The 25540-nt window shown below is 41.4% G+C and overlaps 2 protein-coding genes and 1 long non-coding RNA gene across 4 annotated transcripts in view; 2 read left to right on the forward strand and 1 right to left on the reverse strand.

The window, feature by feature from the left end:
- The window catches only part of LOC147001759 (uncharacterized), a 51734-nt gene extending 32919 nt beyond the window's left edge, over nt 1-18815 (forward strand). Inside the window, exons 2-3 of the long non-coding RNA XR_015044625.1 lie at nt 13840-14022; nt 18047-18815. This is a non-coding gene — a long non-coding RNA (uncharacterized LOC147001759). The remainder of the gene's footprint in view (nt 1-13839; nt 14023-18046) is intronic.
- Nucleotides 1-25540, forward strand: part of LOC147001755 (uncharacterized) — a 347644-nt gene that overhangs the window by 167887 nt on the left and 154217 nt on the right. The window lies entirely within an intron of this gene.
- LOC147001761 (disks large homolog 5-like) lies at nt 4481-7883 on the reverse strand. The gene is made up of 4 exons (XM_085829005.1): nt 7733-7883; nt 6802-6964; nt 5338-5469; nt 4481-4673 (listed from the first exon to the last, which is right to left on the reverse strand). The coding sequence occupies exons 1-4, from the start codon at nt 7881-7883 to the stop codon at nt 4481-4483; spliced, it is 639 nt and encodes a 212-aa protein (XP_085685131.1).

The raw sequence follows: 25540 nt of genomic DNA on the forward strand, positions 1-25540 counted from the left end.
TTCAGCCAGGCCAGGACAAACCTGCACACACATACACACTGAGAGACAGAGAGAGACAGAGAGAGAGAGAGAGAGAGACAGACAGAGAGAGAGAGAGAGACAGAGAAAGAGAGAGAGAGAGAGAGACAGAGACACAGAGACACAGAGACACAGAGACACAGAGACACACAGAGAGAGACAGAGAGAGAGACAGAGAGAGACAGAGAGAGACAGAGACACAGAGACAGAGAAGACACACCCACACACAGACCTAGACAGAGATACAGAAAGAGACGAGAGAGACAGAGAGAGATCCAGACACACACATTCCTACATTTCTGAACGAATACAAGCACTTGTATTCACACGTACAAATGTATTTCATTGAAGAAACATGTTTACTTTACAAGCTAATGATAAAAACAGAGACCTCCCAGGATAGTACAGAGCCAGAATTAAAAAAAAAAACAAACATTTAATTGAAAAATAAAAGGCTGAAGATGTAGCTCAGCATTTAGCAACAGTGTCTGGTCTTCTTGGCTTCCAGAGTTGAATTCCCAGCAAAAACATGGTTGCTTACAACCGTCTTCAGAAGGATCTGAAGACCTCTTCTGGAGTTTCTGAAGAGAGGAATAGTGTACTCACATACTTTTAAGAAATGTTTTTTTTTTTTTCTTAAAAGAAAATAATCTTGACTGGGATAAGAACATAGTAGGCATAGCCTATAGACAGCTCAGTCAATAATGTGCTTTATCCTAATAAACAGAAAATGGAAATATGGGTTTGTGGCCAAAGCTGCTTAGGAAGTTCCCAAGGCTATGCACAGTAGGTTTGTTTCCCGGCAAAGGCACACTGGATGCAGGTAGACCAGCCTGTTCCTGCCTCTTGCTCACTGTTCCTCAGTGGCTCCAAAGTGAGCAGAATCTTCCAATAGGCCCTTCATTTACAATATCCTGTGTGAGTCTGGATCCAAGCTAGGAGCCCAGGCAACTAGTAAATCTCCATAACCAGGATGCTAAGTGAAACTTCTTTCCCTGTAAGGAGATTCTGCCAGAGATGTTTTGAGGAAAATATCTGAATAGTTCACAGTCAAATGGTTGCATGTGTTATTCCACTAGGCGATACTCCATGGAAAGGCTGGACTCAGTGTAATTTTCACTGCTTTACTGATGGACTTATAGATAGTTTATAGGTCAGGGCTGCTATGAGGAATATCCTTAAAACCATGATGTGCCCTAATTTCTCTTTGGACACCTACTGCTTGTTCTGGAATTGCCAGGTCCCTGCGCAATGCAGTACAATGTTTTTAAGAGTTGGACATGGCATCTCACAGGGTGACCCCATTTGAATCCACCAGCAATGTCTGAGTATCCTCATTTCTCCCCAGCCTCCTTGAGGATGATTTTAACACCGAGTGAATGATGTTGAATAGAGTAGTTACAGAGTGCTACAGAGAGACCAGTGTTTGTTCTGTAGACTATCATGAGTCTAAGGGGCTGTCTGAGGCAATCCTGTTCTTGCATTTCACCATAGGTATGCACCTTAAGATTAGTACATTATCAACACCAAGCCACTCAATCTTTCAAATCATAACACCCTGAACAAACTCCAAGTCAAGAACAACTGAGTGAAGCATGGGCAAAGTTGGAAAGAAAATGGTAGCAAGGAAGGAGGAAAACAAACTAGGATGCTGATAAGATGCAACAAGTCCCCTGATCTTCCAGTGGGCAGTCGCTATTCACTGAGTACAGAGAAGGAACACAAAGTATTTTTTTTGGTATTATTATTTTTTATGAGATATTTTCTTCATTTACGTTTCCAATGCTATCCCAAAACTGTCCTATACCCCCTCAACTCTACACACACACTCCCACAACTAGGCCATCTTCTGATACATATGCAGCTAGAGACACGAGCTCCTGGGGGTACTGGTTAGTTCATATTGTTGTTCAACCTGTAGGATTGCAGGTCCCTTTAGTTCCTTGGGTACTTTCTCTAGCTCCTCCATTAGGAGCCCTGTGATCCATCTAACAGCTGACTGTGAGAATCCACTTTTGTGTTTGCTAGGCCCCGGCTTAGCCTCACAAGAGACAGCTTTATCAGGGTCATTTCAGCAAAATCTTGCTAGTGTATGCAAGGGTGTCAGCGTTTGGAGGCTGATTATGGGATGGATCCCCTGGTGTGGCAGTCTCTAGATGGTCCATCCTTTTGTCTCAGTTCCAAACTTTGTCTCTGTAACTCCTTACATGTGTGTTTTGTCCCCAATTCTAAGAAGGATCAAAGTGTCCACACTTTGGTCTTCATTCTTCTTGAGTTTCATGTGTTTTGCAAATTGTATCTAATAGAGGAACACTCCTCCATTGTTGGTGGGATTGCAAGCTTGTACAAGCACTCTGGAAATCAGCCTGACGGTTCCTCAGAAAATTGGACATAGTACTACTGGAGGATCCTGCAATACCTCTCCTGGGCATATACCCAGAAAATGTTACACCCAGTAAGAAGTACACATGTTCCAATATGTTCATAGCAGCCTTATTTATAATAGCCAGAAGCTGGAAAAAACCCAGATGCCCCTCAACAGAGGAATGGATACAAAAAAATGTGGTGCTTTTACACAATGGAGTACTACTCAGCTATTAAAAAGAATGAATTCATGAAATTCCTAGGCAAATGGATGGACCTGTTGGGCAGCATCCTGAGTGAGGAGACCCAAACACAAAAGAACTCACATGATATGTACTCACTGATAAGTGGGTATTAGCCCAGAGATTTTGAATACCCCAGATATAAGATACAATTTGCAAAACACATGAAACTCAAGGAACACAAAGTCTTAGCCAGCCTTTTTGACTCTCAGGCACATTGATTTGACTCAGTAGCCTCCTCCTTTCTTCCAGTTACCACAATCCTTTTTTCCCACAAATGATTTTAGTACAGTTAAATTCTTTTCCCTCTCAATTCTCTTGAAAATCTGACTTTATACAATTTTTGTCTTCTTTAGTTCTAGTGAGCTAGGTGGACAGGCATGATGATGGGCTGCTGTATTTGATGTTTTTCCAAGGCAATATGAACTGACTGAGTACTTTTCTCATTAAATATTTTGCCTATTAACAATTAAGATGTTTTCTGAATAAGTGAATATGTGAATATATATAGATACAATTAAATACATATATGTATAGAGACACACAAGTGCATCCCTACACACACACACGCACACACACATGCACACACACACATACAAAAAGAATACATGAATACACACTTGTATTAAAAAGAACTTACAAGCACCTAACATTACACAAATTCAAAACACATGTGGTCAAACACCCCTGGGCAAAAGCACAGAAAAACACACACACACACACACACACACACACACACACACACTCACCCCAATGAAACACTGCTATATTACAGCACATTTCCTGTTACTTGAGGAATTAATGATACCTAAGGTGTGTTAAAGGCTCTTAGATTAACCCAGTGTGCCCTGGCCTGTATTTATTTCTTCTTCAGGAACTCTTTCCATTCAGATACTGGCCGATTCTACAAGTATGGTATAAGTTCTGCACATACAAGCTGGTGCACACAAGATTCAAGGTCTTAATTACAGAGTTCCAAGAACATCTTACAGCAAGCTCAAAGTTCAAATATATTCTGCTCTCTAAACCTACCTTGGCTACTTATCAGAAGACCCTGGTAGCATCGATAAAAAGTTAGCTGCAGTTATTATCCAGGATCTTTTCATAACATTGCTGTTCATGTGATATAAAATTCATCTCTAATGTCAGTCAAAAGGAGGCTCGTGAATTGACAAGCAAGGATATTATGAAATGCAGCAGTCTGAAAAACTATGAGGGGGAATCTGTACTGAAGCAAAGCCATGCCATGATATACTAAGCAAAACAATGTCAGGTGAGGGATGCAGTGTAGGGTTCCCTGAATCCTCTTGGTGAAGATAGTAAGACACATCATGCAATTCTAGGGGGCTAATTTAGTTCAAGATAGGCAAAGATCTCTAATTGCTATGTTTAAAATACATATTTTGTATAACTTTCTGTTTCTTACTAAAGACTTTAATTATAAAGCAATAAAATTGGAGCCTGCCCTTCTGTCCTAGGAGAGGACTGGCCCAAGCCCCTCTTGGTGAGTTGCCATAGAGCAGAACAGAGGACCTGGTTCCTAGATAATTTAGGAAGTGGCTTCCTGAGGCACCTCTCCATACCATAGAGACTTGAGGGGTTGCTGTCAGCTGTCCAGGATCTCCTCTGCCTAGAGTGGCAAGCTAGAGGTGGCTGACTGGGATGGGGAGGAGAGGGCATGGCAGAAATCCAATTTCTTCAAAAGAGGGTAACTCCACAGAAAGTCTTGGAAATGATCACAGAAATGTAAAACTGGATGAGACATAGGAGAGAGCCTGGATAAGGTGCAGGATGGTTACATAGGCTGGACTGTGTTTATGATTACACATTAGGGCATTCTGCCCATGATACTTCATTCATCCTACCTGCTGCTGCTTAGTATAGTGGTCTTTGATCTTCTGGCTGCCTTCTTTACATAGTATTTTTGTTGCTATGTTGCATTCTTCCAATGCAGTCTGATCCCTTAGCAGCTGTCTGTTCTCACTCCTCAACATCCTGACTTTGTGCTGGATGAGCTTAGATTCAATCAGGAGGTGGCAGTTCCTAAAGCTGAGCCACAAACAAAACATGGTGATTACAGGAAGCATCCATCCATCTTCCTCCCATTCCTCCAAGCACCATTCCTTCATCATGGGCCCTGATCCCCAGACAGCCCCAGACAAGTATCCAGATTGGCCATAGAGGGAGATCAAATCCAGAGGACTGCCACTTTCCAGAAGACCCAAGGTACTTTTGAAAACCCTGACACCTTCAGGGACTCATGTATCTTTCAGAAAAGAACATGGTGTCTATATGTGCTTATGAGTCTGTGGTATTAAAAAACCACCTGTAGGTATAGGGCAAAATTCTCTAGGAGTGAAGAGACCCAAGCATCACACTATATTTCTATGTTTCTCCTGGAAACCCCATCTATGAATCTACTTTCAGAGCTCAAAAGGTCCAAGGTTGATTGATATCTCCATCATCTTAGAAACCTTTTCGATCTTGAGGATACTGAGTTGGAAAGGACAGTGACTTGAGGGGCTCCCAGACTCTTCACACTTGGTCAAAATGAGTCTAAGATGTTAAAATCTTAGTGCCTCATTTGAAGGAGGCAGGCTTCCTCTTTAGAGACTAAGAGTATAGAACCTGAGCCCCATGTTAGTTCAAAGACAAGGATTGTCAGACATATCCTGGGCCTATTTCTTGGGTCATGACCCTGTTAGTCACTCACCAGTAGAACTGATTTTCTTTAGTCAAGTGCTTGCACTTGGACAAGGCCTCACTGATGTCCTGGGGCATTCTCTTCAGGTCAGTCATCACCTGGTCATGTTGCATCTCAAGCATATATGTCTCAAAGTTGATCCTGTGGGAGGGCATGGCCCAAGCAACAAATTGTCCCGTGAACTAAGGATACAAGGATCATTTCAATTCAAGCTGAATCATGCACTAGCCTACCCCATATATGCCACTGGACCTAGCTCCTTGTTACCTTTTCCACTTGGTGCTTATTAAAATTATTGCTCTTCAGCTTGGGCCAGTAAGCACAGGGAAGAAAAAGCAGGGTGTTGATCTGCTTCAGCTCCCTGAAGGGGTTTGAAAGAATAGGCTTGCTCTCCCAGAACTTTCCAGGAATCTGTGTCAAAGGCCTGGGTCCACGCTAAATCTGTATGATTCTCCTCCTGGTTTTAGACAAGGAATTGCCAATCCTTGGCTCTATTGCTACAAAAATTCCCAAAGGACATAATCATATCTATAGGGAAAAGCTTTTATCACACATCAGGAGACTGCAATGTGCATCCACGGTGAGCACAGATGTCAAGACCTGTGCTACTCAAAATGAACCTCCCTGGCTTCCTCACTGTTATTGCCTGGAAATGGAGTCAGGACAAACTCAATGATATATTACTTGACACAGACTCTCTAGATCTTAAGCTGCACACACAGGAACACAGACACACAGGAACACACACACACAGGAACACACACATCCACAAAAGCACACTCGAGCTCACATGCACACATTATTTCTCAGTCTCTGTCTCTCTGTCAGTCTCTGTATCTGTCTCTCTCTATCTCTTTTACACACACACACACTCACAAACAGACAGACACAAGACACACACACATACAAGATACACACACACACACACACACACGCACACATACACACACACTTACAATCAGAATGCCAAATAAATGAAATGATTGGCTTTATCTGAGAGTATAATGAACAAAAATTGAGAAAAACAGTGATGAACTGCAGCCAATCCAGTCATACTGAGAGGCAGTATGTGGGACAGGCCTCTCCAGCTGTTGACTGGACCATTTGGATCCAAATTACTGCCTGGTCAATTATGGAAAGGATTGGCTATAAACAAACATTACCTAGCAACTCCCACAAACCAACACCTGTGTAAGCTTCTTAAATGGCAGGATGAGAGCTCACACATTACTACCTTCATCCCCAGACTGTGATTCATGCCACAGCCTCTGAATTACTTTTGGAGGAATGAAAAGTACCTGTGACCCCATCTCATTCCTATCTGAACGTGAAGTTCTGTGTCGACAGTCCAATCAGCAAAATTGATTTGGATATGCAGACAGCCTGGAGTTGTAGCCCACTGTGGTATGAGGGAATCTGGGCTTAACAGGGATGGCCCAAGATAGTCAGCAGAGAACTGGGCATAAAGACTACCTGTCATTTAAATCCTTGATAGTGTAATTGGCCAGGATTCCCTGAAGTTCTTCTCTGGCATTTTTTATGTTCTGGAGCTCTCTTTTGAGCTTCTCCAACTTCTCGAGTCTCTTCTCCTGCTCATTGATGGTGGGGGGTTGGGGTGGTGGCTCCCCAACAGACCCTGTAGGTAGAAAAACACTAGTAACCTTGTAGAGATAATAGGGCAGGGAAAGGGAAACCATGCTTTGTCCTACACAGAAGCCTGAGGAAGAGGAAAATCTAGAGACACCTAGAATCCCTGATAGTGCATCATAGGCATCTGTCTTCAAGCTTGGCTCCTCAGCTAGGTCCCTGTTCACAACCAAGATCACTAAGCATATACCTGACTTCCTCTTGTAATCGCCCTAGCCCTGAAATTCTTAAGCTGCACCAGGCAAGAATAAGTGGAGGGCATTGTCAGCTCATATCTGACAACAAAGTCTGTACCTCTTAGCACACTAGCCAACACTTTTCTAGTCTTCTTCAAATGCATGATGAGAGCTCATACACTACTACAGGAACCCCAGACTGTGAATCAGTCCACATCATGTGTGTTCAATACCAAAGTGTCTGAGACCTTAGCCCTCTCTTTTCTTGGCATCACATGCTCATGTATCCTAGAGGAAGCTATATTAAGATGAAGTGCATGAACACTCTATCCTGAGAACAACACTTTTCTATTCTCACAGAGCTTGCTCTGCATAATTTTTCATTCAGGGGGAAATTAAGTTCTCTCAGCAAAGCAACTGCAGGCTTTTGAAAATCAGGCTGTCTGTAAAACTAATCATCAGATATTCTTGACTCTGGTTCTACCATTGAAGAATCTGAAGTATCATAATCCCTATTCCTGGAAGGACCAGCTGAAGCCCACATCCTCTCGGCAGCTCCCCAAACCTTGCCCAGGACTCACTGTGCCATCTCCATGACCAGTTGTTTCTTGCCCTTTCCCACCATGACGGGCGGCCAGACTCTTTCTGCCTTGGTCTGGTGTCGGTGTGTATTCTATTCTCTCTCTGAAATACCCCGAGGAGCATGGACAACATGCCTCCTTGGGAACCCATGAGGATCTGAAGGAATACCTCACAAGCTGCTCTGGTTACCACAACACTGGTGACATCACAGAAGATTCTAGGGTTCTCTTGGATACAAGAGATTGTCTGGGAAGTGACTACTGATGATGTCACTGGGAAATTCCATAGCCTACCAGCTTACCAGCTTACCCCATCTTGACCAGTTTCTGAGGTACCCTTTCCTGGAGTTTCTCTTTTGCCCCTGGGGATACCTCTTGGCAACATCTCCTTCCAAATCTAGAGTTAACTCTCTGCTTCACTACAAGTCCAGTGTTGAATGGGGTGAGTTTGTTAGTGCCATGGCATGGGTAGCTCATCTTTGTTAGGATCATTTTATGAGGGAGATTCTTCTCCAATATAAATCTAATTCTGGGGTCCATTCATGGAACAAACAATCGATTTACCCAGGGGTCTCTGTTTCCCAGAGGCCAAAAACCTACTTCTGCACCTTTACTTTTACACAAGTTGGATTCTATGTTTTAGAGTGCAACTGCCTTGAGAGGAGAGACTGTTTGAATATATTGAGCCATGTGATTTCACACAATCTCTGATTTACAACCCCATTTCTTTTCTTTTTTTTTCCTATTGAAAATTCCATTTTATTGTCCTCTTTTTTTAATTTTTAATATTTTTTATTACATATTTTCCTCAATTACATTTCCAATGCAATCCCAAAAGTCCCTCATAGCGCCCCCCACTTCCCTACCCACCCATTCCCATTCTTTTGGCCCTGGCATTCCCCTATATTGGGGCATATAAAGTTTGCAAGTCCAATGGGCCTCTCTTTCCAGTGATGGCCGACTAGGCCATCTTTCGATACATATGCAGCTAGAGACAAGAGCGCCGGGGTTCTGGTTAGTACATCATGTTGTTCCAACAATAGGGTTGCAGATCCCTTTAGCTCCTTGGGTACTTTCTCTAGCTTCTCCATTGGGAGCCCTGTGATACATCCAATAGCTGACTGTGAACATCCACTCCTGTGTTTGCTAGGCCCCGGCATGGTCTCACAAGAGACAGCTATATTTGGGTCCTTTCAGCAAAATCTTGCTAGTGTATGCAATGGTGTCAGCGTTTAGAAGCTGATTATGGGATGGATCCCTGGATAAGGCAGTCTCTAAATGGTCCATCCTTTCATCACAGCTACGAACTTTGTCTCTGTAACTCCTTCCCTGGGTGTTTTGTTCCCAATTCTAAGAAGGGGCACAGTGTCCACACTTTGGTCTTCATTCTTCTTGAGGTTCATGCGTTTAGCAAATTGTATCTTATATCTTGGGTATCCTAAGTTTTGGGCTAATATACACTTATCAGTGAATACATATTGTGTGAGTTCTTTTGTGATTGTGTTACTTCACTCAAGATGATGCCCTCCAGGTCCATCCATTTGGCTAGGAATTTCATAAATTCATTCTTTGTAATAGCTGAGTAGTACTCCATTGTGTAAATGTACCATAATTTCTGTATCCATTCCTCTGTTGAGGGACATCTGGGTTCTTTCCAGCTTCTGGCTATTATAAATAGGGCTGCTATGAACATAGTGGAGCATGTGTCCTTTTTACAGGTTGGGAAATCTTCTGGATATATGCCCAGGAGAGGTATTGCTGGATCCTCCGGTAGTACTATGTCCAATTTTCTGAGGAACCTCCAGACTGATTTCCAGAGTGGTTGTACAAGCTTGCAATCCCACCAACAATGGAGGAGTGTTCCTCTTTCTCCACATCCTCGCCAGCATCTGCTGTCACCTGAATATTTCATCTTAGCCATTCTGACTGGTGTGAGGTGGAATCTCAGGGTTGTTTTGATTTGCATTTCCCTGATGATTAAGGATGTTGAACATTTTTTCAGGTGTTTCTCTGCCATTCGGTATTCCTCAGGTGAGAATTATTTGTTCAGTTCTGAGCCCCATTTTTTAATGGGGTTATTTGACTTTCTGGAGTCCACCTTCTTGAGTTCTTTATATATATTGGATGTTAGTCCCTTATCTGATTTAGGATAGGTGAAGATCCTTTCCCAATCTGTTGGTGGTTTTTTTGTCTTATTGATGGTGTCTTTTGCCTTGCAGAAGCTTTGCAGTTTCATGAGGTCCCACTTGTCAATTCTCGATCTTACAGCACAAGCCATTGCTGTTCTATTCAAGAATTTTTCCCCTGTGCCCATATCTTCAAGGCTTTTCCCCACTTTCTCCTCTATAAGTTTCAGTGTCTCTGGTTTTATGTGAAGTTCCTTGATCCACTTAGACTTGACCTTAGTACAAGGAGATAGGAATGGATCAATTCGCATTCTTCTACATGTTAACAACCAGTTGTGCCAGCACCATTTGTTGAAAATGCTGTCTTTCTTCCACTGGATGTTTTTAGCTCCCTTGTGGAAGATCAAGTGACCGTAGGTGTGTGGGTTCATTTCTGGGTCTTCAATTCTATTCCATTGGTCTATTTGTCTGTCACTATACCAGAACCACGCAGTTTTTATCACAATTGCTCTGTAGTAAAGCTTTAGGTCCGGCATGGTGATTCCACCAGAGGTTCTTTTATCCTTGAGAAGAGTTTTTGCTATCCTAGGTTTTTTGTTATTCCAGATGAATTTGCAGATTGCACTTTCTAATTCACAACCCCATTTCTTTGCAATGAAAACTCCCTTGTACTTGGCAATAGAAGAAGTCACTACAGGGGCAACATCATACTGTAAAGTTTATGTACTTTCTTCAAAAGCTAAAATCTTACATTCTCTCTATCTCCAAAACAACCAGAGAAAATAGGCATCTGTGAACAAAGGCCAAGAGGGACATTGAATTGCTGCTTCCTGGTCCCATTAGCTCTTACTTCTCCAGTATCTACATTTTTAAGTTCTCAGTTCCAGGCCTGAGTCTGTTGGGGGTTGGAATATGATCCTGTATTCATAAGATACCTAAGACTCAATTGGATGGATAGGGGATGAAAGGCCTCGGGTCCAATGAAACCTCCATTTTAATGGATTCATAATTTCACAAGGGGCTCCTTTTGGCATTGACATCAGTGCCTTCTGCCTTCTTGACCTGTGTGTGCTGAGTGCATGGTAAAATGCCACCTATCCTCACAGGTGTAAGAGTGTAGAAATCATGCAAAAGCTTTCCACATTGATTGTGTTGTCTTTGGCTACCACCTTTGGTTATGGAATATCACTATAACAAGGCCCAAAGGTGTCTGGGGAGATGGTTGGGCAGTCAAAAGTCTACTCTGTTTCTCTGGCAGTCGTATGAAGAGCCTTTATGGAGAACCGGAGAACATGGCTAATGAAAAAGAAATAGTTATATTTTGGCTAGCTGATGATATCTGAGCCTAGAAAGCTATGGGGCAGGCATTCCAATAAAATAGTATAGGGATGAATTCCTCCCTGTATTGGGTACAATAGGCCCAAAGTAAGAAGGAGGCTCAGCCACCTTTCCCTGAACTCTTCTGAGAGATTTGTAGTGTTTCCGTTAAGGAACTCTTCTTTACTTTCATGAGACTAGAACTCTGAGGTCTGCACGTACCATGAAGATTCCCATCTATTCCTAAATCATTCACTGTTTATTGACAGCTTTTGGCTATGAATGCTCTGCTATAGTTTGACACAATTCAAAGGGTGTGGTATAATTATTGGTCAAGTACCTTGAAGAGCTCCTCAGCTACTCTTTTAGAAGTTTCAGACTAGTGGATAAACGCATAGAAGGTTTCATTAAAAAAAAAAATACTATGGATTCTCAGGCTACAGTGGGTCACAGTATGTCACCTAAATGTCAGTAGATTCCACTGTTTTTTGTTTGTTTGTTTTTTGATTGGTTTGTTTCTAGACAGGATTTCTCTGTATTGCCTGACTGTCCTGGAACTCACTCTGTAGACCAGTCTGGCGTAGAACTTAGAAATCTGCCAGCATCTGCCTCCCAATTGCTGGGATCAAAGGCATGTGCCACCATGCACAGCATACACTGATCTCAAACAATTTTTGGCATGCCAACTCAGTGACCTGATTACTTGTGACCTCAAGGGGGTCATTAAGTTGATGTGCTTTGCCTTGAAACCAAGAGTATCATGGAGGAATTCAAAGAGTTTCCAGGAGAGCCAAGAATTCCTCTTTGTTTTTAATGTTCTTTCTGCCAGCAATGATGAGCCCTCCTTCTCCATATATCATAGTATCCACATATTTATTAAGTAAAGCATATTGACATTCCTGGTAAGTGATGACTGGTGTTTTCTTTCACCATAGACTTGGTCTATATATCTTGAGACCAAATAATTTCAGCTACAATATCTCCCGAAGCCCCTGTGTAACCTGTTCCATGTTTAATTGAGGTGTTCCCATCCATGTAGAACATTCCCTCAGAATCTTTCATGGGATGTGGTGGTGTCCAATATGTCTAGACTGATCTGTTTCTTCATGTTTGTTTCCTCATACAATTATTGATGAGCTTTTGTGGGTCTTCATCTGTCAAGATGTTAGCAGACATGATGACAGTGGGTTTTTCAAACTAGAATCCTGGATAAACAAAGAGTCGGACTTTGACCCTTGCTTTGAACAGCCAGAATTGTGGGGTTGCTTTGAGAAGAACCTCAACTGCATGGGGTGATGTAAATATAAGATGCTGACCCAGAGATTACTTCTCTGTTTCTTTCACTAGATAGTGGGAACCACCAAGTTCTAAGACAAGAGGACCAGCCTGAGGATAAAGGATTCAATATCTTGACAGGTCTATTAGAAACTTCTCACAGAATTAGTATATTTCTTCAGGCTCACCCAAGGAGCTCTTGAGGGTCATTACTCTTCATTTGGTTCCCAGGCTCTGCTGTTCTCTGGGCAAGATAATAAGTTTACTCAGTACTAATAGGACCTTCTTTGAAGGAACAAGGATGTGGCATACAATTGGCTTGGGTAGTCCAGATACAACCTTTTTGCACATGATAACTTGATTGCTTAGTTCAGAGGATATTTGCTCTTTGGGCCATGCTCTACCGTAAGATGAACATTGAATTCACCATCATTAAATCACAACATGATAAGACAATGTTGGATATGGAAAAAATGTCCCAGTCAATAAGTGATATGATAGAGAAGTTCAAGGAACTCATAGAAGATAACTATTCCTACATGTGAGTCCCTGACACAGGTAAGGAGCAGCACTAGGCAGGGAATGCTTGTGGCCTTCTAGGACTTTGATCAAAAATAAGGGCTTAATTCTATACTACCTGTTTCCTTTTTTTTTTTAATTATTTATTATATGTGTAAGTACATTGTAGCTGTCTTCAGACACTCCAGAAGAGGAGGTCAGATCACATTACGGATGGCTATGAGCCACCATGTGGTTGCTTGGAATTGAACTCAGGACCTCTGAGCCATCTCTCCAGCTCCACTATCTGTTCCTTAATAAGAGCCCTCCCTTGAGGCAAGGGTCTTGGATTTGTACCTCTTGGACTCAGTTTTCTTAAGTGTAAAGAGTGTCCAAGACACTCCAAACTTTATTCTTCCAAATTCAGGATCCTCTGCATAGAAACCATTTCCACCACGCTGGTAATATCAAGCAACCATGAAACTTTAGGATTCTGACAGCAGATTCAAAGTTCTGGGATCCATGACAAAAATGGAAAGAGTTTATAACTGTTGGGTCTTCTCTTCTCCCTCAGAGTGTTTTTGCCCTTTCCCTGCTGATTGTTTTCTGGTAACAAGACATATAAGCAACCATGAGGAACATTTCCTCTTCAGTAATGTACATGAAACACTATTGGTGTTATGGTTTTCCTAAGTCCTTTGAGACTTGTGGCATGCGGCTGATCTCTGGATTTGACCTACCTCGATTTGGTACTGATAGGTATAGTGTGGACTCTAGTCTGAGGCTGTCAGGGGATCAGGACTCTTGTAGGAATCCTAGTTCTAAAAGAGTGGCAGAGAAATGTAAGCTTGCTGGAAATAACCATTTTTTGTTTCTTTTTTTGTGGATCAGCTTCAGGCACTGTTACCTCCTGAGTGGCTGCAATTAATTGAAGGAAAATGTAAGGATGGTGCTGAGTGAGAACAGGAAGCTGCTGGTGGGGCAGGCTGAACAGACAGCATCCTATGGTGAAGAAAAAGGATCTGTGATGAGGCCAGCAAGAACATTTTTGTCACCAGTTCCAAGCAGCAGCAGGTAGGGTGATGTGAATCAGAGGCAGATTGCCATCATGGCTCACCATAAACATAGAAAGTCCAATGGAACAGTCCAGCAACTTACCAGACACTTGCCTATGCCTCCTCCAACTGTTTATTTATGGGATCATCTACCAGGCTTTTTGTGGAGGTAGCCTTTATCAAGAAACTGCATGTTTGACAAGCAAATTTTTCTCTTCTGCCAGAATCTGCAGTTCACTAGGGGAGATAAGTTGATTACACATCACGACTCTATATGACATTGAATTTGAAGGGTGCTGTGTTGGAGCCCTTCTTTAAAATAGTAGAGTGCTTCGCAGGAAGATGTAAAGTCCTTCAAAAGTTTTGTGGGGAGCATGTGAGATTTCAGGTAGGAAGTTTTTTGCAGGGATGAGAGCTTAGTGGGATTGAGAAATAAGTGGATTTCATTGTTGCCTTTTGGCAGTTTTTGCCCCCCACCCCAACCCTTTCCACTATAGATCTTGATTCACACTCAGTGAGCCTGAGTAGCAGCTTGTCAGTCCTATTTTCTTTGAGTGCTGTTGGAGTTTTCTTTCCTGGGCCTTGTGGTCTGGAGCTGGCTGGATGAGCAAGGATGTAGGAAAGGCTTCTCACAATCTCAGTTGGTGTGAGAGTTTTGAGGCTTCATGAAAAAAATTCTCTCTGTATGCTCCTCATTCTGTCCAAGAAAAATGTTGTCTAGATCTTTCTATTTCCCTAGTAAGAATACCAGAGTTGTGTTTCTCAGTTGAAACATCTGCTCTGCATAGTCTAAATTTTTTTTCCACTAGCATGACAGATTCTTCATTTTTTTTGCTCCCTTATGATTTTAGGTGTGTGTGTGTGTGTGTGTGTGTGTGTGTGTGTGTGTGTATGTGTGTTTATGGATGCTTATGCAAATATGTACCTTTGTGGGTATTTTGTAAGGCCAGTTAAGGACATCTGATTTTGTGTAGTCATTCTTTAACTTAGTTCTTTGGGCCTACGTCTCTCAATAAACCTGATACTTCCTGTTGTTCGATGTCCAGTAGAATTTTTATCTGTCCACTACCAGGTGGAGATCTGTCTCTTATTTATATCAACAAATCATTAAACAATACTACTATTTTTAAAATTAGTATTACATTTCTTAATTTTTCCTGCTTAGAGTTATTGCCTGGGAGATTCTGGCTTGTCTTATTGGCTTAACCATGGGCATACATAGAAGCCTACAGTGCTCACTCTGCTGACATTGTTTTGCTAACTATATTTTGGGCATGGCTTTGTTTCAGGATACATTCTCACTCAGAGTTGTGCAGAGTCTGCATTTCAGAAATGTCACAGCAGGTCATTTAACTAGATTTCTCCTGACTGATTTTGAGGATGGTTTAATATCATATAATAAGTAATGTGTTGAAAAGTTCCTGAGTAATGATCAAAAGTCACAGTCTTCCTCGGATGCTCAAAAGGACTCAGTGTAGGTTTAGTGAGAGGGCCTTGATAAGTCAAAATGGGGCTTACTGGAGGCTATACATAGAAATCTCTTACTTGGCAATTTAGTGCTGTGTTGTCCAGGATATCTGTGTAGAGCTTGTAATTTCCCTTTAGGACCAGCAAGTATTTGCATAGAAAAAGTTCCTGAAGAGGAGACAAGTACAGGTCAGGGCTGCAAAGCCCCCTTGAGTCTAAGAGCCTTATACACATCATATGTCCAACTACGTGCTCATGCAACAGAAAATATGCTAGATTAGAGCAAGAATTTCATTGATGTTTGTGTGTTTGTGTCAGTCATTGTGTGGTATGTGGTGTGTGTGTTGGTGTGTGTGTGTGTGTGTTTGTGTACCAGCTGTGACTCAGTGTGTTTATTCTATGTTGTGTGTTTGCGTAAGGCAAAATGCCTTTGCAGGGGTTTGTGGTATGGATGCTTGAATATACAACTGTGTGTGTGTGTGTATGTTTGTCTGTGTGTTCGTGTAGACATGTAACCATGACTGTCTCTAGAGGCCAAGCATGATGAGTAAAGCCCCTGTCATTACAGACTGCACCCATGAAAAATCAAATACAGCATTCCAATTAGTGTGCAACTCTACCTAGATTCCAAGACAAAAAAAAAAAAAAAGGACACAAAATCTAAAGTCAGACTCTCAACTGGCTAGGGGCAATACTACTGATCCTCATTGAAATCCTTTGGAGAAAATCAATGGAATATGGTACATAGTGTTGAGGAGGAAGTTGGTGTATAAAATCCATGTGTTATGTCCCTTTTCTGCTCTGGAAGAATTAAAAAGACCGACTGGAATATCAGGTGGCTCACTGTGTATTCTCAGCATTCCAGATTCTTCTCCTTATTGCCTGCTACCATTGCCTTTCCTGCTACCTCTACTCAGTAAAACGTTGCCTTATGATATGGCTTGGATTCTAATCATTGAGAGATTGAGTTGCATGTAGCTGTACATGCATCCAGCAGAATTCCCACAGCTGTGGTGCAAAACAGAGCTGTTTCAGGAGCCCCTTGAGGGTCATGATAATCTAAAAACTCACAATATGTTATCCGTGTGGGATTCTGCAATTGCTGTTATACAAAATCATTTTCTCAGTGTTAAAATCAGCCTCAATGGGGGTTGGGAGAAATGAGGACATTCAGACAGGTCTGGTAGTATAAAATCAGGTGTTTGAGAAGCAAGGTTCAGAAAGTAGAAAAGCAGTCCCCTTTGACCCACTGATTGCAGAACAAGGAGTAGATATCCAGAGAGTCTCTAGGGCACATGAGGTCTGTAATGGTCCTCAGAGTAGTCCAGAAGAAGATGATATCCTGATGTCCATCAGCTAAAGAGTGAAACTGTACTATATGATGCAGCCCTTTCATGAACTACTGCTCAGTGTTAGATAATCCATGCAAGTATTTGACCTTCAACTAGTTAGCCTCATTTTTACTCAAAATATCCTTGACACAGTCACATTATTGGGAGAAAATTCTTCCATTGGTTCCTATTTATAATGACTTCCTATTTTTCTGGGATCATACCTTTGGACACCAAGTCAGTCAAGCAATGACAAAGGGAGCCTCTAATGGAAGGAACTGTTTACTTTGGGACAAAACTGAAACAGTGAAGGAGAGGCTAGTCCACCACCAACACGTGATCCTTTGCTGGCAGAGAAGCCTACTCTACACAGCTTTTGGAACTTGCTAAGACAGATTGGATACTATGCCAAGAACCCTGATTCTGAGTCTGTGTTTATGAGGGGAAAGCTTCTCACTGACTGAGCTGTCTATATGCTTTGCTTATTACGTACCTATCCCATTCAAGATTTGTTTTTATGACTCCAAAATATCCTGGGAGATTTTTATAATAGCATTAGCTAGGAAACTAAACAGGTTACTGAGGTATACTGTGCTTGGGTTGTGTGAACACAAATAAATTGCATATTTACAGAGTGCTCTACCACAGTCTCAGATGTACAGGTGGGTTGTTATGTTCCTTCATGACCATCACTTTTAAAATTCAGTTCCTAGCCTGGGGAATATTTTCAGTTAGCACATTCTTTCTGATTTTAGGACACATGCAGTGCCTGTGGATTTCATGTTATAGGTTTTCTCTGGTTATTTCCAGATACAAGGGTTGATGAGTGGTACCCTGTCAGGGTCCTGCACTAGAGAAATAATCATAACCTTCACTTCAATTCTAGGCAGGTTCCCCATAAGGCATCCACATGGTTTTCTAGGTTGTTCACATCTCACTTGAACTCAGTATCAGACATTGCTACATTGTTATTATTCAATATATTATACATGGACTATTGGAGAAATATAGTGTTTTTCTTTTAAACTCCAGTACAATGTGTAGTTCTCAGCTCAGTTTCTAGCAGTTTTTAAAAGCTGAGAAATAATTCCAAGCCCAGGTGCTCTATGACACTTGGGGATGCAGGGAAAGGCCTTAGACAATGATAGGTCATAATAGATTATCCAGCTGAATAGATCTAGTGTGGGATGGAGAGCTGAATTGACAAATACTAATCAGGTTGTTCTTCCTTCCTTCCTTCCCTAGGTGTGAAATACTCCAGCAGAAACTGGAACATGGAACAGACCAGGACAAGGTCTCCTTTGAAGATAACTTCTATAGGGGGATATCTGCATGTGCAAAGCAAATATTTCATCTCATCCCCAGTAATCATGGCTATCATCTGCAGCATTTTCTTCCTTTACGTTTGTTTTCTTGCGATGAATAACCCTTAATTTCATCTGTGCTCTGGCTCAGCAAGAGTGAGCATGTAGAGGGATTCAGACATGTGCTGAGACACATCAAGAGCTGCTGGGAAAACAGGAAGATTCTGAGAGTGTAAATTTTTCTTGTCCTGATAGGTCGTCAAGGAAATTTACAAAATCTATCTACAAGATCGCAAAGACTTTGAGCCAAAGTCTATAACATGTTTTCTACTTAGTCTTGGGTGTCCTTGTTCTTCAAACCCATACTCCAAAAAAGGAGACCTACTTAAATTTCTGTTGTAAAGATTGTTAACAGAAGTAACTTATTTTCTACTGTGTTTCCAAGGACAGCCATGGGCTGTAAGTCTGTGCTGCAAAATAACAGCCAAAGAAGGCTCTTTAGCACAATTGTTGTTTTTAGATTTTGGTTTGAGCTTTGATTACTTTTGTTATTTTGTTTCTCTTTTGTTTCATTTAAAGTTTATTTTTTGTTTGTTTCTTTGCTGTTGTTTTATTTTGTAATTGATTTACTTTTTTGATAAGGCTATACACTGTACATATTGACTGCCCACTTTTAGTTACTATTGAGTAAATTGGATGTTTTCTTATGAATAAAACAGTGATCTCTAACTCTTCACTCTTAAGAAACTTCTTTATTCAGATGTGGTATCATCCTACTGAAATCTCACACCTATCAGACACAGGTGGATCTAAGTAAGGGGCTTGGGTTCCATAATGACTTCCCAGCCAGACTGAGCTACAAAAGTAATAGTTTGTACATTCAGTGTGTCTAGTGTGTCCAACTCTGTGGATTCCAACTTGAAGGTGGAAAAATTACCCATATTGTATCCTTTCATGTCAAACATTTAGCTGCTGCTAAAATACTGTGTATGATAGTGTTGAACAAATTAATGGGAAATATTTCAGTATTTCTGAAATGTCTTTCAGGAAATAAAAACATATTCTAAGGTAATATAAAAGCTGTCAGAAAACACAGACATGTATGCTTCTGCTTTCCTTCAAATGTTCTATCAGTGGTAACTACTACTAGAGAGATTCAATTTTAGGAACTTTTGAGATAGGGATTTATTATTTTTTGGTGATTTTGTTATTTTTCATTATTATGAGAGTGAATTTTGTGCTTGACAATACATTTGGTTCCATTTTATGGTTTTAACACAAGCACAGTGTGTAGTTCAGTATTCAGTACACAGATTTTTTTTAAAAGCTGAGACCAAATCCAGGCCCATGTGCTTTGTGAGTTTTCTCCCTTGGTTTTTGTTCCCCCCAGTGGTGATTCTGTTTGTTATTTGGTTTTCTTTTATATTCACGCATGATTTGCCTTCTGTAGGTCTGTGCAACACTTGCATGCCACTCCCCAAAGGCCAGAAGAAGTTATTGGGTTTCACCTGGAACTAAAATGACAGAGGACTGTTAGATGCCATGTGGGTCTTTTGAGAAACATATTCTCAAATGAAGAGCTATCTCTCCATCGCCTAATATGGACTTTTGTCCTTCTTTGTGTGCTAAATTAGTGGGATGGATCACACCTATAGAAAGTTTTTCTTGAGATATGTTTACTTTGTTGTAAAAAAGTAGAAGCACCCATTTCCTTTCAGAGCCAAAGCAGTTTAGAATGTGATGTGAAGTTTCTTTTTGGATCAAAGAAGCAGGTTTTGTGAGCAGCAACACCAGGTCAGGTAACAGGGACAAATCTTAGTGCAGAGCCCATCACTGACACTACCACAGGAAAGTGGGCAATACAGAGAATACTGGCATAAGACAATGGAGCTGGTGCTAAGTTAAAATCCTGCAATTGCAGTGGCTCTGAAAATGAAATAGAGCCTTCCCAGATGGTGGCTGAACGGACTCTTCCATTTCTTTACAAAAGGAAACATGGTATCCATTTGAGTAGCTGGTGTGTACTGGAGATCCAACCCCTGCTTTGCAGGGTATGGCTCTGAAGGGAAAACCTCTACTAAAGCACTGAATGGGTCAGAGGTGCTTAACCCTTAACTCAGTACTTCTGCTAGCTTTCTGATTCTGTACATTGCACACAGTAACCCTTGTAAGAGTCCCAGTGTTTTAACTTATTTTGACTGACATACTTTATGACATATTCTATACTTTACTATTCAGGACTACTCTCAAATGTTGTGTGAAACTAATTTCATAACGTCAATGACTTTTACATTTCTCGGGTCCCAATGTTGTCTCTATTTCATTTTCTAATAATTTCTTCAAACTGTCTTTGAAAGTTATGCATTAATCTGGTACTACCATTACACAGTTATTATTACATTGTTTCCAAGATGAGTACACACAGGATACACCTGGGAAATTTTCAACTGTGCTGTACTGAGCCCTTATATCTCAGGTTTTCATAGTTTAAAATCATTACATCAAGAAACATCGAGTTTCACAGACTACAACTGAGCAGAAGAAGAAAGAAATAGGAAATTCAGATATAATAAAATAAGTATACATATCAAGGCCAGCTGAAAAGCAGTCATGCACAATGAATTCTATACAATGATTGTACAGGGTAAGGTTAAGATAAAGGGGAATTATATTTTAGTATGAAGAGCTTCCACAGGCTATTGAGATGTTTCTATCACAGCCTACATCAAGCAGTCCCTTATTTCAAATGGCAGGTACCCAGGAGGAATGTGTCTCCTACTTCTCAAGACCACAGACACCATCTTTTTTACAAGTAGCTGCTGCAGGCTGCTGAGAGGTTTCCATTTTGACCTGTTCTGGGCAGTCCCTCTAATTGCATGCTCTCTCCATCACCCTTTAAATGTAAAAATGCAGAGGCCCACTGCCGAACATTAGGCTGTGGTCAAAGAGTCTTGTGGAAGTGTTGGTGGAAGTGTTGTAGTAGCCAGAAGGGTTAGGAAGCCACAAGAGGACCTACAGAGTCAACTAATATGAACCCTTGGGGGTTCACAGAGACTGAACCATGAGCCAACACCATGTAGGGGTTTGAACTAGGACTGTTACATAAATGAAACAGATATGCAGCTTGGTCTTCATGTGGGCAACTAACAACTGGAGTGGGTGCTGCCTCGGATTTAGACTCTGTTACCTGCCTTTAGATCTCTTTTCCCTAGCTGGGCTGCCCTGTCTGTGCTCAGTGAGAGAGGATGCACTTATTTCTGATGCATCTTGATGTGCCAGGATGGGAAAAAAAGCGGGTCGTTTTCTCTGGGGAGAAGGGAATAGGGAATTGGGGGGGGGAGGAGTGGGACATTGAGTCTGACTGGGAAGAGAGGGAGGGGCTGTGATCAGATGGAAATAAATAATTCAATGAAAAAATGCACATCCTTTGACTCTTGAAGACTTTCTATTCAAGTATGTCTTTGACCATTTTCTCCATGGTCTTCTCTCCTCTCCCCTCCAGCCAATGCTCTTCTCTTTCCCCATCACCTTCTGTTTTGAGACAAAGTTGTAGTAGAACCAATGGAAGCTCAATCTGACTTGCTTCTAAAGAAATGACTCAGACTATTGTTATATCATTTGGCTTTGATAATTACTATGAGGTGGTGGTGTACACTTTTACTCCCAGCACTTGCGAGACAGAGGCAGGAGGATTTCTGAGTTTGAGGCCAGCCTGATCTACAAAGTGAGTTCCAGGACAGCCAGGGATATACAGGGAACACTGTCTTAAAAAAAAACAAAAATAGAGACAATTACTGTGGGTCGGGTGACCCCTAATCTGCTTTTCTAACATCTCACCTGGCTACCTTTCTAGTGGTGCACCCCAAATACTTGCGGTTTTTCCTCCATATGTGCTCGTGGTACAGGTCCCCCATGGTGCCTTCTCTCTTTTTTCTAGTTTCTCCTCTTATCTTTCACTTCTACACCCACAACCACATAACTAGAATCTCAAATATGTCTAATCCATCCAGTAAATACCAGTAGCCAAATTTTATTTAACCAATGGCTTTAAATTAAGCAAAAATATTTGCACAACAAAAGCTTTTGATAGGAGAATACTCTCCTAGTTCCAGACCTTCCTAGGAACAGGATTTAGCATTACAATTCATAGCAACAGATGGAAACTCAATGAAGTTCTTAGAGGAATGAAGGAAACTTAAAATTTCTTATATAGTCAAGGGTGCTCCTGAACTCCTGATTCTGACCTCCTCTCCCAAGTGCTGGGATTTCAAGCAATGGTGTGAGATGTTAGTAACTCCAGTTTCAAGGGAAATGAGGCCTTCTTCTGTGTCTCATGACACCATGTACCCACATCATGCATGGCAATACATGGTGCCAAACAACCTGTCCAAATGTGGGCTCTGCATCTTACTGTATATGAACTGGTGGGACAATTCCCTTATAATAACTACATTTAATAATCTTCTGTTAGCCTAGTCAGGATCCCCAAAGCAGATTATCCATTAGTCCCCTGGATGCACTTGCCTTGGAGCTGAATGAAGGCCCGGGTTCCACAATTTATCTGTGAATATTTGCATTATCCCTTCCTACAAGTACAAAGTCCCCTTAAAAGGTAAACCTAAAACCTCCAAGCCTCGGGAACTTATTTGACTTGATCCTGAATAAAAAATAAAAAACAAAAAAAAACATAATTTCCACCAACTGTTTAGACTGCATTGATTTCATAGCATTCTGTCTGCCTGTGCCTCTCCTGGCATTAAAGGCAAGTGCTACCATACTAGACTAGATTATTGTGTCTTGCAAGATTGAACTAGATCATCTGGGCCATTGTAAAGTGATCTTCTGGTACACATAACAGGAAAGTAGGACCACATCCCTGTCATGTGAGTGTCCAGGGAACAAGGTGGTACATGATTAATCTATGTGGGCTGAAAAGAGAAGGAGAATGTTCTTCAGAGGAATGAACTACAACAATGGCTGTTTCTTCTTGACCTTGAGCCAACTCCATTGTGTATATTCAGAATAGAAAGCAATTGTCTCAGCAGCAAATTCACAAGACAGTGACTTTCATCACTCTCCTTATGCTGCCTAGACCACAGATCCAAAGACCTTCTAGTAGTGGGAATACCTTCTACCAGGAAAACTGTCAGACACTCTGTACTAGGCCTCTGCCTGCACCTCACATTCCACTGTCTACTCCCAGGTCAATTTAATCATTTCAAAGCCTACTGTTGTCAGCCTGGGCATGTGCTTCCATCTTTGGGTCCTTTGTATTTTGCTACTGGTGTCTGCTTAAACCTAAGAGTGCTAGCACTGTAAACAATTTCACTCTGTGTCACTGATAACTGCTATTTTGTCAGAGGAAGTTATTTGCTTGTGGCAGTACAGGCGACCTTCAGCAGCTGTGCATCATCCAGGCCAGCATCCTCACTAAAGCAGACTCTGACATCTAATGAGGATTCAACAGGCCACAGGGATTAGTGCAAATTTCATCACAGTTTTTTTGTCTCTTTGAGGTAATCAGAGGTAGACAATAAAACAAAACTATAGCAACAAAGAAACAGCAATGAAATAACAGCATCTACTACAGTTGGCCACACATTTATTGAAAACCATTTAGAGCAGTTTGGAACACATGATGTTCTCACCTCAGTTACAAGTTCCCTATATCCATAATCCCTAACCAATGTTTCAGGTGTTGGTCTCATGCTGGCCTCCTTGGTTTCTCTAACTTCTGGGCAACAAAAGTGAGAATAAAAAAGTACTGAATCTCTCAAATAGAGCACAGAGTCATATAATTACATGAGTGTATCAGATGAAGAGTTCTCAGTATAAGTGAGCAGGGGGAAACTTAAGCTGCTAAGACCTGGCACCCCCACCTACATGAAAGTCAGAGGACAATTTATGGAGTTTTTTCTCTCCTATGATGTAGGTTACAGGGAAGGAACTCAGGTCTCTATGCTTGGTCCCATTACCTTTATCCACTGATCCATCTAGTCAGCCAGTTACCACAGATACAGAATTTAATAATCTATGTATTGGTATTTATATTCTGGGTTATACCCCAACACTGAAAACTTTCCCTAGAGAATATATATACCCAATTAAGGGCAATAAATGGAATCTGAGAGGGATCTATGAAGAGGGTGGCAGACTTTAAAAGACTCCATGGAGCCTCACAGTTTGTTTGTTTGTTTGTTTGTTTTTGTCTCCAACAAGTCTGGTGAGATGGGGTAATTTATCCTTCTCTTTGATCTCCCAGTGCTATGATTGGACCTAATAAAAAAGTCAATGCTCCCTGAGTTACATTCCAGGTCTGTAACTTCATTCATCTGCTACAACAGCTACAAGGCAAGTGGCAATTTGAGACTCCATAGTCAGTTTGGCTGCTACAAGATTGGTCCTTGAGATGGCTGACAGAATACTTTCAAGACAAGGAATATCTATCTGAAAGAGAAAAGGAAGTGTCTCAGTCCACACTGCATGCTCGGGACAGTTTAGTCGTTTAAAGATTGATGTCAAGGTGTTATCTACCTTCACAAATAGCATCACTAGATATCAGGTTAAGCTACCTGACAGATAGCATTTACCAAAACAGCCAAGCACTACACTGAAGACCTACAAGTAAATAAGGCTCAGGATTCACCAGAGAATTGAAAGATGGACAAGAAGACCCATATCACTTGATGAAGATTGGTTTCCTGTGTGCTTACAGGTGTCCTTTCTGTGTCAGACTTAGCTTAGAAAGAGAAGGTGTCCAAAGACAGTGAGCAACTTAACACATCCCCCAGTCCTTCTCAGGCTTCTGCTTAAAATCCCTGGTTTGACAGCACCAGTTTGGGGATCCAGGGGATTAATTCCTTTACACATTAAGTGTGTGATTCATAGTTAGTCTCAGGAATGAGATCTGTTGCAGGAGACCTTCACAAGCATGAAGCATCCACTGGAAGAAGTACTTCCTCAATAAACTCTGAGATCTAGTGTGGTTAAGATCAATATCAACCATCACTCTCCCTTCCTAGCCTTGCACAGACATGCTCTCCACCATAGGCATGTGAACTGCATTTCAGGCTCCATCCATGCAGATGTGTTTGAAGTTTCATCCCAACACTGGTGAGCTGGCCTTAAATGGTTGTTCCTTCCTCTATCTCTTCTCACTGTGGATCTTCTCAATTCTGCATTTCATCAATTAGGCATTTCATGCCTAGTCTGCATGGTTATCCTACATGAGATGTGACAGATCTGCTCCAGCCTTGACAATTCTATGGCATTATTTTGAACCCATAAGAGCTCTGCATGGGTGCCAGGTAACCTAGGAAAATTAGAATTCCATCTTCAAGCACCTGAACCTATAGGTCTCCATAAACTTCTATCTTTGATTGTGGATGATCTTGTTCAACTATAAACCACACAACCTGGAAGGACAAAGAAGAAA

Source organism: Mus caroli, unplaced genomic scaffold, assembly GCF_978045245.1.
Source record: "Mus caroli unplaced genomic scaffold, Mus_caroli_1 scaffold_12, whole genome shotgun sequence".
Classification (NCBI taxonomy): domain Eukaryota; kingdom Metazoa; phylum Chordata; class Mammalia; order Rodentia; family Muridae; genus Mus; species Mus caroli.

Excerpts from the sequence above, each read along its gene's own strand:
- LOC147001761 (XM_085829005.1), bottom strand. The coding sequence starts at position 7,883 with ATGGGTTCCCAAGGAGGCATGTTGTCCATGCTCCTCGGGGTATTTCAG. Across the intron at positions 6,965-7,732 it reads CTGGTCATGGAGATGGCACA|GGTCTGTTGGGGAGCCACCA; the intron begins GTGAGTCCTGGG and ends TTCTACCTACAG. Across the intron at positions 5,470-6,801 it reads ATCAAGGATTTAAATGACAG|GATCAACTTTGAGACATATA; the intron begins GTAGTCTTTATG and ends GCCCTCCCACAG.